The sequence below is a fragment of the Leopardus geoffroyi genome, chromosome C3, assembly GCF_018350155.1.
Source record: "Leopardus geoffroyi isolate Oge1 chromosome C3, O.geoffroyi_Oge1_pat1.0, whole genome shotgun sequence".
NCBI classification, from domain to species: Eukaryota; Metazoa; Chordata; class Mammalia; order Carnivora; family Felidae; genus Leopardus; species Leopardus geoffroyi.
The window spans coordinates 90248010-90262118 of NC_059338.1; the positions used below are offsets into that span (position 1 = coordinate 90248010).

General features: G+C 42.2%; 1 protein-coding gene across 1 annotated transcript in view; it reads right to left on the minus strand.

Moving 5' to 3' along the window:
- Positions 1-10359, minus strand: part of DEPTOR (DEP domain containing MTOR interacting protein) — a 137586-nt gene extending 127227 nt beyond the window's left edge. Inside the window, exon 1 of the mRNA XM_045453811.1 lies at positions 10038-10359. Coding sequence (XP_045309767.1) covers positions 10038-10165 — 128 coding nt within the window. The 5' untranslated portion in view covers positions 10166-10359. The remainder of the gene's footprint in view (positions 1-10037) is intronic.
- Positions 10360-14109: the final 3750 nt, after the last annotated feature.

The window sequence follows — 14109 nt, forward strand, 5'->3', positions numbered from 1 at the left end:
AGATAAGGTGTAAAATTCTTTAAACTTTCCTGTATGTTTGAAACTTTTCATGATAAATAGTTGGCAGGAAAAAGCTCTAGTTGAGTCTTGTTCTCTATGTTTGGATATTCTTAAAATACTTTTGTGATATCTTTTAGCTCTTAGAAGTATGGCAGCAGGACAAGTGTCCTTTATTGTGGCAGCCAAGGTCTGTGCATCCTCCCCCACGATAGCTTCAGTTCTACCCACTGTTACATTTGACTGTCAGAGTCTACAACCCAGTCATTAACAAAATCAGTTCTGGGGCACCTGGGTGGCTCAGTCGGTTAAGCGTCCGATTCGGCTCAGGTCATGATCTCGCAGTTTGTAAGTTCGAGTCCCACATCAGGCTCTGTGCTGTCAGCTTAGAGCCTGGAGCCCACTTCGGATTCTGTGTCTCTCTCTCTGCCCCTTCCCTGCTTGTTCTTTGTTTCTCTCTCTCAAAAATAAACATTAAAAAATTTTTTAAAAATCAACTCTAATAAATGTGAAGGAAAATGAATCATGCTTATGCATTAGATCATACTGCCTTAAAACCTCATCCCCTCAACTGCTTTTTGTAGTCAGTTCTCAAGAAAAAAAAATAGTACAATAAGTAGGAGCTTTGGTAAAGTCTTGCTTTATCTACCTTATTGTAGTTTAGCTAAATGTAATATAAGGCGCTCTCTACACCTCAATGTAAAACAGTCTTATATCATCACAGGACTAACTCCTTGCTTTTTTCAGTGACTATATCCTGTGAAAGTCATTTTCATTTATGGAAAAGTTAGAGAGTAAAAAGGTAAGTAGAACTTTAAAAACAACTCGGTGAAAAGAAAATCCAAGTTTACTCCATTCTTCTTTTCTCCTAGGGAAGACAAAAGGAATCGGGAAGCAAAACAGCACTTCTACAATCCAAGTAATTCACACTTTAGTGCATTCAATGTATGTGCCTGAAAATAGTGTGCAAATCTTATAAGAGGATTGCATTTTAAATAGCAAACTAACTCAGGATACACAAAAGAAATATGTGCTAAACTCTTCTTTAACGAGAAAAAAAAATCCTTTCTTAACATACTTGCTTTGTATATATGAACTTTCATATATTCTCGTATGAAGAACAAGATAATATCCTTTTGCAGAGGACGTGGAGCTTATCTCCAGAACACTCAATGAACCTTTCTCCAAAGTACAACAGCTGTGATCTCCCCTCTTCCCAAGGGGACCCAAGGCAGACAGGGTAATGGCATCTTTCTTGCCACAAGTACACAGACGGGTAAGCCTAAGACCACCTTAAGAACGGCACATAATTCTGTATCTCTGCACTGTTCCCTTCCAAATCCCCCTTGCTTTTTCTGTCAAGACACCACTCACAGAATAGCCTTTCAAAATTTCACAGCTTGTTAGAAATGGCCAAGCTTCACACATAATAAAATGCAGTGACTAACCCAACCCTAATGAAAACAGGATAGCATGAAACGAGACTTTCCCTCGTAAGGAGAGAGTGCTCATCAGAATGCTCATTTGTTTCTCACTCTTTAAGGCAAGATGAGAGTAGCTGCTGTGCTGGGCCTGGTCCTCTGAATCCTGCCTGATCTCCCCACAAAGCTCCAGGCTCAGTTTTCTGTGGCAGTAATGGTTTTGTCATCTCACAGAGCTAGATGATCCAATCGGGCCAACATGGAGGTGGGTGCTGGGCCACAGCTTCCTCAGTGAAAGGGATCTCTGGGGGCTCATGGGTGGCTCAGTCGGTTGAGCGTCCAACTTCGGCTCAGGTCATGATCTCACAGTTCGTGGGTTCGAGCCCTGAATCAGGCTCTGTGCTGACAGCTCAGAGCCTGGAGCCTGCTTTGGATTCTGTGTCTCCCTCACTCTCTGCCCCTCCCCCACTAGCGCTGTCTCTCCCTCAAAAATAAAATTGAAAAAAATTTTTTTTTAATTTGTTAAAAAAAAAGTAATCTCCGGGTAAATATCAGAATCAGAAGTGGGTAGATACAAGTATCCCCAGGAGACTGTGTCGTCAGCATTAAAACGAGTAAGCGAACCACCACCACTGCCAGTAACAGAGAGCCACAAGTCACAGCTGAGGGGTAAGAGTGGAGAGATTTGAGACTTTCTCTGATGACAGTAGCTGCTAACTCCCTCCTCTTCTTACCTCCTCTGCAGCTGCCATGGGCTTCCCTGAGCTGGAGAGCCCTGGCATGTGTCCCCACTTGCCACACCCTAGCAACAGCTGTTAATCTGAAAACCACAGATACAAAAGAACATCTTGTCCCACACTGCTGGGTGTGTTTTCTCTTGTTTCATCTCATCTCTCCCATCCACCTTTAAAATTATTCCAAAAGCCACCAAAAAAAAAAAAAAAAAAAAAAAAAAAAAGTGATTCTTTGTGCAGACCTGAGTAGGTAGGTCAGTGTTCTCTCTGAACTCTTCCAAGGTGGAACCATCGCAGCCAGCCCTGAAAAAATAGCTCCCATGGCCCCTGCTGGCATTGCCACCAGGAACAGCTGTGTGCAAGCACGCCGTCTGGCCTACTAAGTCCTCTGCCCCCAATCTATTGTCCCTCAAGTATATAATGATCCACAAAAAGAATCACTGACATAAGCTTCCAAGTTTGGTTAAGGCTGATAAATACTGGCACAAGGATCTCGGATCTAGACTCCACTTCTCTGTAGTAGACAATGAGGGGGATAGAAAAGTGCGATGACCCACTGTGTATAAAGAGGGCTGATCGTCGTTTTTCTCAGTCTCTTCCTAATCACTAAACTCCTAGAAACCAACCATTTAAGAGCCACTACTTACTAAAGGGAAGTGAATTCCTGATACAAATGAATACTGGAAATAAGAGGAGAGAACAATCTTCCTTCCCCTTCTATTCACTTCTTTGGAGATGTATTTAACTTACTTTCAGGTTTATTGATTCCAAAAGACAGAAGCCATGACTGAAATATCAGCACTGGCTTTTGAGGAACACAAATATATTATTCAAACACAGCTAACAGCAGTCATTTCAGAAAAAGGTTTGCATATGAATAAGTGCATAAAGATATAAAATAATTCCATAATCGTTTATTGAGCACTTACTAAATGCCTTCTATTTGCATGATGTTTTTTGCAAGTGACAAAGTCCCTTCATGTGCTCTCTCCAGGTTACGAAACGAATCATTACCAAGGGTTTGCTATGTACCAGGGTTCTGTTCCCTGCCCTCACATCCCGTTTGTGAAGCGGAAAAGAGGTTCACAGGAACAGGGTCTGTATGTTGGAGGAGCCTCTGATTCAAAGGCAATTTAACACCCTACACTAGGCTTCTCTGCATTGATTCCAAATACAGTGACTCTGTTTCCTACAACCCCCTCCCCCTTTTTTTTGTGCAAACAGGCAATAATTTCCTGACTCCAGGATATCTCTGCTGTTTTGAAGAATACAAGAAAACAAGTGTTCTCCTTCTTTTTGGATCTCTAGACTTCAGTAGTAGCATCTGGGTGGTAGTTTCCGGCTATTCCCTTCATCTACAGTGTCTGATAGAGCTAAGCTTCCATAGTAATGGCTTCCAGTAGGGCTACCCCCTAAGAAAATCTCCAGGCCAACCTTAAAATTCTTTGTGTTCAAAATGCAGTGAAATGGACTCTTTGTCCTTTTTCTATTCGGCATGCTCTAAATTCCTCACCTCTTGTTTACTTTATTATAGCTTGATTTTTGTTCGATGAGCTGATTTTTACTTCATACCTGCACACTGCATTAACGTTTGCAAAGCAAATTCAGGAAGCAGTTCAACACTTATTGAACGTGTTTTTTTGAAAAAGGCAATAAATAGCAAAGCCATGAGAGTCTGGAAAGGCAGTCTGTTATAGCAAAAAGGCAAATACATCAAACAATCTGAAAGAACTACAATTTCCTACAATTTGGCTAAAATTCATTGCTTAGTAAATTGCTTGTAGGGAACCAGCATTTAGTGATTGGATGAGATCGCTGTAATTAGCATATTTAGTCTAGGTAGAGGAGCATAACTGGAATGCTTGAAACGTTTTCTCTCTTAATTAAGCATTCCTCATCACCTTCTTAACTCTCCTCCCCACCCCACCTGCATCCTCACAGCTGGCAAAGTAGTGAACTGCAATTCATCTTCCCGTTAAAATGATTACAGATTCAGAATGGAGTTCTAATTAAGTTTTCAAAACCACATGGCAAGGAAGACCCGGTTCAATAGTAGAGGAAGTGACCACTCTATCTTGTGAAAACATAAACACTTCTAGAAATACATTGAATTTTTCCCAACAGAATGGAAAAAAAATCATTTGTCTGCTTATGTGTTTGCAAAAAGTAGTCATGCTAGAATGTGACAAGTCTTATACACATGATTCCGTTTTACATTTGTCTCATCATTACATTTTGCAACCCTCTAAATTACTAGTTGAGGACATCATTAAATTGTAGTCTAGCATCCTGCCTAAGAACAGGTACTTTCAGTGCTCCCACTTTATGGCTGGATAACCTACAGCCAGTTGGTTTAAATGTTTGGTTTCTTAGTTTTCAAATTTGTAAAATGTGGGTGATGCATATCTTCTACATAGAGCTGCTATAAAGATTAAAGGCACGTATATATACACATATATATATATATATATACATATATATGGCATATAAATGTCTACAGATATATAGATCTCTCTCCATCTCCTTGGTAGGTAATAAATGCCATATAAATGAGTATTATTGTTATTATTACCACACCTACCATTACCACAAAGAGGACAGTAATATTATTGGGGATTCTTTATTTAAACGCTCTATTCACAAACTACTTTCTTGTTAAGTATCTCTGCGATTATCCTAGAGAAGAAACATAAGGTGTATTTTGGATGTCTTAATTAGTGTCACAGTTATGACTGCACGGACAAATTTCAAGACAAAAGACATAAATAGAACACATAAAAATAACAAATGATTTGAAAATTCATAATATGAAACCCTACTCATGAATGATTTATATATGGTTAATTATCTTCAAGTTAGGAATGTTCTAAGATTTTCTTGACTATGGCACCTTTTCTGTTTTGTATCAAGAAAAATACTATAAAAATATATATGTAAAATATCAGTTCTATCTGGTGTGGTAATAATGTGTTATTGAGTTAGTGATAAATATCACTGCATTCTTTGGTCAATCAGAAAAGCAAAAGTTTATGTAAATACATCTAATATTTTGCCTTTTATCATTCTTTGATAAAAATTTTCATCCAAATCTATTTTGTAATCGTTTTATTGAGATATAAGTGACATACCACGTACTTCATCCATTTAATGTATATAATGAGATGGTCTTAAGTATATCCCCAGAGGTATGAAATCATAACCACCATCAAGTGTAGAACATTTTTCTCCTCCCCAAAAGAAACTCTAGAACCCTCAGCACTCATCTTCCGTTCTCCCTCCCCACTGCTGCTGGCAACCACCTTCTACCTCCATAGATTTGCCTCTTGTGGACATTTCATATAAAAGGAGTCATACAATATGTGGCCTTTTGTGTCTGCCTTCACTCAGCATATTTTCAAAGTTTATCCATGCTGTAACATGTATCAGTACTTTATTCCTTCTTATGCCGAACAACATTCCATTGCATGGATACACCATACACTGTTAATCCATCCGTCAGTGGATGGGCACTTGAGTTGTTGTTTTCAGCGACTGTGAATAATGCTGCTGTGAACAGTTGTGTATAAATTTTTATGTGGACATATGTTTTCATTTCTTTTGAATATATGCCTAGGAGTAAAACGGCTGGGTCATATGTTAACTCCATGTTTTATCTTTGAGGAAACGCCAGACTGTTTTCCAACGTGGCTGTATCGTTTTACTTGTCCACCAGCAGTGCTTCAAGGTTCCAATTTCTCCGTGTCTTTGCCAACACTTGTTACTATTTCACTACAGCCATCCTGTTGGCATGAAGTGGTATCTGAATGCATTTTTAAGATGCAAAACCGTAAAAGTACATTGAACACGGAAGAAAATCTTTTATGAAAAGGGAAAGAATGAAGACAATAGGGAAAGGACACCGCTGTCAGGCTGGAAAAGGAAGTTTTAATTCATTTCAGGTCCTTATGCAACCAACTGCCTTTCAAAGTGTCAGGATTGAGGAGTCAGCCCTCAATTTCACATCTGGAGCTTATAATAATCATAACAATGATAACTAATCTTGGTTTATGGTTTATTTTACAAAGTTCCCTCCCATATTGTAGCCCATTTCATCCACCAACACAAATCTTATGTGGAAGGGTATTATTGTTCCCATTCTGCAGGTAAGAGCACAGAGGCCCAGGGTGGCTGACTTGACCAAGGGAATAGAAGTTTAAATATATACATATGTATGCGTCTAATAAACATTAAATATTATAATATTTCATAAATATTAAATAAGTAAGATGTATAGAGCTGGGCCTGGAACCCGAGTTTTTTTATCTCAAATCCCAATCCTTGGTGTCCTCTTTCCTTACTGCCTTATTGTTGATGACCAAAAAAGCAGTGGAAAAGCAAGAGAAGGCAAAAGGGAGTTGCGTGTCTGTGAAGCAGTTAGAGGCAGGAAGCCTGCACATCGTAAAGTCCCCACAATCAGTGAAAAAGCAGCTAGGGATGTATGAACATGTTGTGACAGTGACAGCAAGGATGGCATTCCCACCCCTTCATGAGAGGTCCCTCCAGTAATGAAGAAGCCAGGGCATACTTAAATCCCTAAATTCTGGGGGCACCAGGGTGACTCAGGTGGTTAAGCATCTGACTTTGGGTCAGGTCATGACCCATGGTTCCAGAGTGGTTCCATGACCTCGTGGTTCCAGAGTTCAAGCTCCGCATGGGGCTCTGCACTGATGGTGTGGAGCCTGCCTGGGATTCCCTCTTTCTCTCTGCCCCTCCCCCACTCACTCTGCGCCCCCCCCCTCAGCACTATCTCTCTCTCTCTCTCTCTCTCAAAATAAATAAACTTTTTTTTTAAGTTTATTTATTTATTTTGAGAAAGACAGAGACGGCATGAGTAGGGGAGGAGCAGAAAGAGAAGGAATCCCAAGCAAGCTCCACACTGTCAGCTCAGAGCCTCAGGGCTGGATGCAGGGCTCCAACACATGAAGCCAAAACCAAGAGTCAAATGCTTCACCAAGTGGGCCACCCAGGCGCACCCAAAAGAAATAAACTTAAAAAAAAAATCCCTAAATTCTGAATATATCATCTGTACTTACAGTAGAACGGTCATATGCACTGGTCATTCTAATACTTATTGAGTAATTACTACGTGCTAGACACAGTACTAACATGGTTGAGACTTTTAAAAAGCAGTGATTACGCTTTTCCAAAGTAAAATTAAATAGTGAACATTTTCAAAGCCTTTCACATGTGGCATCTCATTTAATCCTCACAAAATTCTTGTAAGAGATGTGGAAACAGGCCCAGAGAGTGAACTGACCCCAAAGTCACAAAATTATTAGATGGTGGAGGCAGAATAAGAATCAAGCAGCCTGATTCTATACCCTGTGTCCTTAACCACCACCCAACCCTTCCTGCCAGATCTTGCTTGGCTCCAAGTCTTACGTGGTGACGCACGCGGAGACCAACAATACAGATTAATTCCAGCAGCCATTTGTTGAATGCTCATTAACACAAGAAGCTCAGGGGCAAATTCTCCCAACAACCCATTAAGTGCTTCTCTTCATTTCCACTCAATAGATGAGGAAACAGAGGCTCAAGGGAAGTGAACTGGCGCCTGGGTGGCTCAGTCGGTTGGGCGTCCGACTTCGGCTCAGGTCATGATCTCCCGGTCTGTGAGTTCAAGGCCTATGTCAGGCTCTGCGCTGACAGCTCAGATCCTGGAGCCTGCTTCAGATTCTGTCTCCATCTCTCTCTCTGCCCTTCTCACTGTCTCTTTCTCTCTCTCTCTTAAAAATAAAATAAAAACAAAAATTAAAAATTAAAAATTAAAAAAAAAAAAGAGAAGTGAATTAACTTGTCCAAGATCACAGAGCTACCATAGTCCATGCTGACATGGTGCTTACTATGTACCAGGCAGTGTTCTAAGCACTAACTCATCTAACCCTCACAACACTCTATAAGGTAGGCTCCATTATTACCCACCATTCTTAGTTAAGTAACTGGTTCAAGATCTCCCACTAGTAAATGGCAAACTCAAGATTCACTCTAAATGTCAGCCTCAAAAACAACTTCAGGGTAGTTATTGGCTACAAAGTGGCTGAGCAGAAATTCAAACCCAGGCTCACCTCCTGAGTGAGAGTGAAAGATGGTCTTTTTTTTTTTTTTTAATGTTTATTCATTTTGAGAGAAAGAGAGACAGAGAGTGCGCGTGGGGGAGGGGTAGAGACAGAGGGAGATACAGGATCTGAAGTAGGCAGACTCTATGCTGAACTCAAGAACCTCAAGATCATGAACTAAGCAGAACTCCCACACTTAACCCACTGACCCAGGCGCCGGAAGACAGTGCCTTCTATCTTTTTTCCAACAGGCTAAGTGTGGCTCTCAAACCTGTTGCGGTGCAGAGGGGTGTTAGGAAGAGGGGAGTAACAACTGCTCTGGAGACCCCAGAGAAGGGGCATTTAAGCTGCATCCTGAAGGAGACAGTGCTTCCTGGACAAAGAGAGGCACCCTGCAATTTATTATTTAAAAAGAAATGAAATTGAGGACTTTTAAAAAGGTGATATAATAATGAGGAGCAAATTATTCAAAAGCAAGTGTTTCAGATTGAATCTGAAAAGCTTTAATTTTTTCAATTAGAAAATGCTCTTGATGAAGGAAAAACCAGCTTTTATTCCCTTGAATTTTGACTACATATTAAAAAATCACCGAGGGACAGAAATGAGCAGTTTGCCTTTTGTAACGTTAAACTCAAACTGACTTCCAAAATTTTACTTCCTCAATCTAAGGCTGCAAGCAGGGTGGTTACTAAAAACCTTCAGGGATCCTTGCAAGAATCTCTCTCCTTCAGGTCCTGAAACACAGCTTTTTCAAACCAAAATGAGCTTAGAGATTCAGGCCAAGCATTAGAAGGAAGAGGTGAGCGCCTCATTCCAGCTGGGCCAGGGGCAGGCACGCAAGTTGTGGCCACAACGTTTCAGAGCCAGGTTTTTTTTCCCCTGGCAAACTGATTTATGACCACACCACGGGCAACTGCGGAACCAATCAGACCGTGTAAGTAGATTACTCAAACATGAATCCAAGGACCTGGATGGGATGCGAATGTTAAGGGGGAGATCTGGGGTTCACTGCCTGTCCTCGGCGCGATGAGACCCGTCAATTCCTAATTCTTGCAGCAGCCTAGGGCCGGTGGACTCTGTTCTCCAAAATGTGCGCGCTAGGGGAGCTGGCACAGCAGCAGGGCATCGGAGCAAGGTGCCTCCACGCCCCCTTGCGGACCCGAATGACGATTGATAAGGATGTGCCAATTTAGTGATAGGTAGTTTTTCAGAAACTGGGGTTTAGCCCCCACAAGACCCCTTCAAGGGGGATCCGGTGATCGGCCTCATTTTACAGATGAAAACGCGGAGGGTCAGGGGATTGAAGCTGGACTTGCCAGCAAAAAGGAAAACCTCAAGTGAAGGCGATCACTGGGTTGGCCCTTTCATCTTAAAGAGTCTGGGGCTGCAAACGGCTTGGGGCCGCCCACCCCTCGCTCACTGGATAGACTAGGGGTCAGCTGGCAGCCAGCAGGCCTTGGTAGTGCCCAGGTGCCCAGGAACAGGGAGCGCGCGGCGGATGCCTGCGCGACTGACGAGCGCAAGGCTGCAGCTGCGGGGCCGGGGCGCAGAGCGCACCACCGGCTCGCATGCGTCCGCCTGGGGAGCCTCGCGCCAGTCCCGCGTCGCCGGACGCCCGGCTGCAGCAGCAGCTAAGCAAGGGCGCAATGCCGACCGCCCACGCGCCCGCAGTGGTCCGGGAGCCCAGCGCGAGTCCCCAGGCACGAGGCACAAGCGTGTGAGCGCGGGACTGCTGCGGACACAGGCTGGCAGTGCCACCGCGCGCCCACCGGCACTGCCCCACGCCTTACCGTAGCTGCTCCCCAGTGACCAGGACCTCAGCCATGCGCTCCAGCTCCCTTTGCTGCGCTCCACCACTCCCACCGGTGCTGCTGTCGCTGCCACCGCTGCCACCGCTACCGCTGCTGCCCTCCTCCATGGTCGGGCCGCGCCGCTACTACCACTGTCTTCCCTAGACGCCGTGGGTTTGGGTGTTAAATCAGCCTGCCCTCACGGAGGCCTTCCCCGCCATCTTTGTCAGGGGCAGTCCCGTTGCTCAAATGCGATTGGCTAGAGAGGGAATCCCTGTGGGTAGGTTGAGGCGCTAGGCAAGTCCGCTCCAGGAACTCCAGCTTGGGGCGGCGGCTGGAGCCCCGCGTGGTCGGGGGGCGGGGCCAAGGGAGGAAAATATAAACATCTGGGCGGGGCGCCCGTTCTGCGTCGTGTGTGCTGGTGGAGGTTAGATAGGTGACCTCATTTTTCGTTACCCACAGAGCTCATGCCCTGGGACCTTGGGGAAAGGTTAGGAGGTTACCGAACAAGTGTAAAGGTATGTTTATTATACCGCCTGTGCTCCAAACTGGCAGAGTAAAAATAATAATGAAATAGCTCGACAGTGAACAATGAAGGATATACTGATATACACGTCACTGCAGGGGTTGGTGAAATTAGGCGTTCTTCTCGTCCCAATGCCCTTCACCGAAGATAGCTTATTTACCTTATGGTGTAATCACTAAAGAACGCTGGCCGGGGAATCGCAGAGCTAGGATCCAGCTCCACGCCTATAAATTCCTACCAAAATGTGCTTAATCCTCAGTTTCTTCCTTTACAAAATAAAAATAATTATGGCTACCACTTGTTGACCTCTACTGCATTAAAGATGCCCCAGAGGAAAGAGAGGAAGAAATTCTTTAATTTTTGCAACAAATCATAAAATGAGTATTGTCCTCATTTTGTATCAGGAAGCAGGCTGAGAGAGATGGGGTAACTTGTCCAAGGCAAGCAGGTAATAAATGCAAGAAGAATCAAACCCAGGACACTCTAGCTTCAGAGTTGTGTTCTTAAAAGATTGCTTCTTAAAACGAGGATATGATGGCATTGTCTACAGGGAGGATGGAAGGAACTTTGACTAATACCAAATAAATGTCCTGTTATTCAGTCTCATGCAAGGTCAGAGCCTGGTCTGGAGGAAAACAGTAATGCTAATGGTAGTGGTCATTGTACTAAAGGGATATTGTTTGTTGACGGTTTTTGCAACTTTTTACAATTTTTGCATATATACAGGTCTCTGCGCCCTTACCAGTAAATGCGAATTTTTTTTTTTTAGTGAATACTGTATGGAAAGACAGTCTTTCAACTGAAGATTTGTAGTAAGTGTACAGAATAAAAATGAAAATGAGAGGTCTGTCGAATAACAAATTCTCTTCTTTGTACATTTTATACCAATTCTGCTATTCAAGAATATTTATAATCACAATCCTGCAGGTTTATTATATTTTATTGTTCTGTTTTCTTGTCGTTTGTTTTTAAAGAAGATAATTGTAGCATTTTCCAATATTCTGCAAGTTCATTACCTAACTTACACAATTCACTGAACATTTATTCTGTGCTTTACATGGTGCTAAGCACTTTGTTTATATTATTTAATTGACCCCTGAGAGTTGGGTATTCTTATCGTCAACTTACAAGTGGAAAAGCTTAAGCATAGAAAGGTAAAGTAATTTGCCTAAATTTCATACCTGGAAAGTCAGTTAGGCAGCCCTTGAACCCTGGGTCTGTAGATCCTCAAGGTTATGCTGAGCCGTACTCCAGAAAAAGAACAATTATCCCACCACCTTGTGCATTCAACACCAAGGTATTAGGTAATTCTTTCACCAAAAGAAATTATCTAATTTTCTTAACTTTTTAAATAGACCATGACAAAAATGTAGACCAAGCAAGACATAGTTCTAAGTGAATGTGATTCTAAGAGCTTCATTTTGCATAAACTATAAAAATAACTTAACATCAGCAGTAGTCCCAGAATTAATGAGTTTAACAGCTGGCTGTCACTCATGTTTTAATCCTATATTATAGAATATCAAGAGTTTGCATGGACTTCACACTCGAACATGCGGTTTCTATACTGATTCTGTCATTTATTAACTCTGCAACTTTATGCTAGTTACTAGTTACTTCTCTGGGCCTCAATTTCCCAACAAGAATAATAATTCTTACCTTATGGAGATGTTGTGTGCCTTATTAATAACATTATGTAAGGTTTTCATGTACATGATGTGTGTTCAATAGCTGTTCTTTTTTTTTTTTTTTTGGGACAGAGAGAGACAGAGCATGAACGGGGGAGGGGCAGAGAGAGAGGGAGACACAGAATCGGAAACAGGCTTCAGGCTCTGAGCCATCAGCCCAGAGCCTGACACGGGGCTCGAACCCACGGACCGCGAGATCGTGACCTGGCTGAAGTCGGACGCTTAACCGACTGCGCCACCCAGGCACCCCAATAGCTGTTCTTTTTAATGTCTTTACTGCTTTTAATAATAAGAGGAAAAAGAAGGAGTAGGAGGAAAGAGAGGAAGGAGAAGATATTCTTACCAGATACTTTCCATGAGGAGTTTTTGGTACAAGGCAAAACACTTTTTCTCAAGTTATCTCTAATTATTGTTTTTAATTCTTAGTGGGCCTTTAAAATGAAGAAAAGTGGGGCTCCTGGGCGGCTCAGTTGGTTGAGCATCCTTCCAACTCTTGATTTCTGCTCAAGTCATGATCCCAGCGTTATGGGATCAAGCCCCATGTTGGACTCCTTTCTGAGTGTGGAGCCTGTTTAAACTTCTCTCTCTCTCTTTCTCTTCTCTCTCCTTCTGTCCTCCCTGGCTCACACACATGTGTGCTGTCTCTCTCTCAAAAAGTAAAATGAATCTTAAAAAAAAAATGAAGAAAAGAGAAGTGTAGAACTGACCTCCCTAAATCTGTTTTTATATAATGTTTTTAATCTTTTTGAAAGTGCAAAATGGAAAAAATTATTACACATTTCTAAGTATCGAGTGTTCAACACTGTTTTATCCAAAAACTCTGACTCTGTGTTGTAAATTGTATCACTATTGTGATTGTCTTTTGTTTTTTCTTCCTATAAATCTAGTTGTGTTTTCATTTAGATTCAGGCAACTTTCTTTATCCAAAAATTAAAAATTAAAAGAAGTATATTTTTGTAAAATACTTTATTGTTTAATGATTTATGATAAAAATTATGATAAAAACCTTTTATCATGAAAGTTTATGATTAGAAAAACACCTTGACATAAGGGGGAAAAAATTCAAGTCAGGAAAATACCTCATACCACTCCAGTGAGATACAGCAGAATTTATTTCTTTTGCTCAATGAGAAGGGTTTTCTGTGTGTGTGTGTGTGTGTGTGTGTGTGTGTGTGTGTGTGTACATGTCTACGGGAAGTGGGAACTGGTTTGCTATCATTGTTTCAACCTTTCTTTTGACATACGAGCTATACCGTGCTCTATTGGGCTAGACGACAAACCCTTTTTCCTAACTTAGGGAAAGATTGGTCCTGCTCCTGAGGACATGTGAGCACCAGTGCTGAGTCTGTGAGCTCTAAAGCAACTGGTTCCAGAATAGACTGTGATCTCCAGGTATTGCTAGACGAGAGATGGGCACTGACTTGGTGATTAAACCAGTGTGAGGATCTGAAAAGGGCTGAAAATTCCAACAGACCTCGGTTTGATTCCTGACTCCATTGGGGCAGGTTCATTATCATCCCTAGTTTTGGCCCCCTTTTGTAAAGTCAAGATCACACGACTGGTCCCATTGGGTTGTTGGGAGGACTAAAGAAAATGGAATGAGCGCGCTTGTTACAGTTGGGAGCTATTGAATGTAGTAAGCCTTCTCCTCCAGCCTTGTCGTGCTCACCTGCTTCGTGCCTTCTGGCTGTTTCGGTGCTCTGGAGACGGTGCTTCTCAAACTTTAGGTAGATGCGTGCACGCGCGTGTGTGTGTTCAATCCATTGAAGATGGATATTTTGGTAAAATGCAATAGAAATGAACATTTAAAATGGAAAAAATACAGCCCCACTTTGTGATTGTCGTGGTCAACAGACAG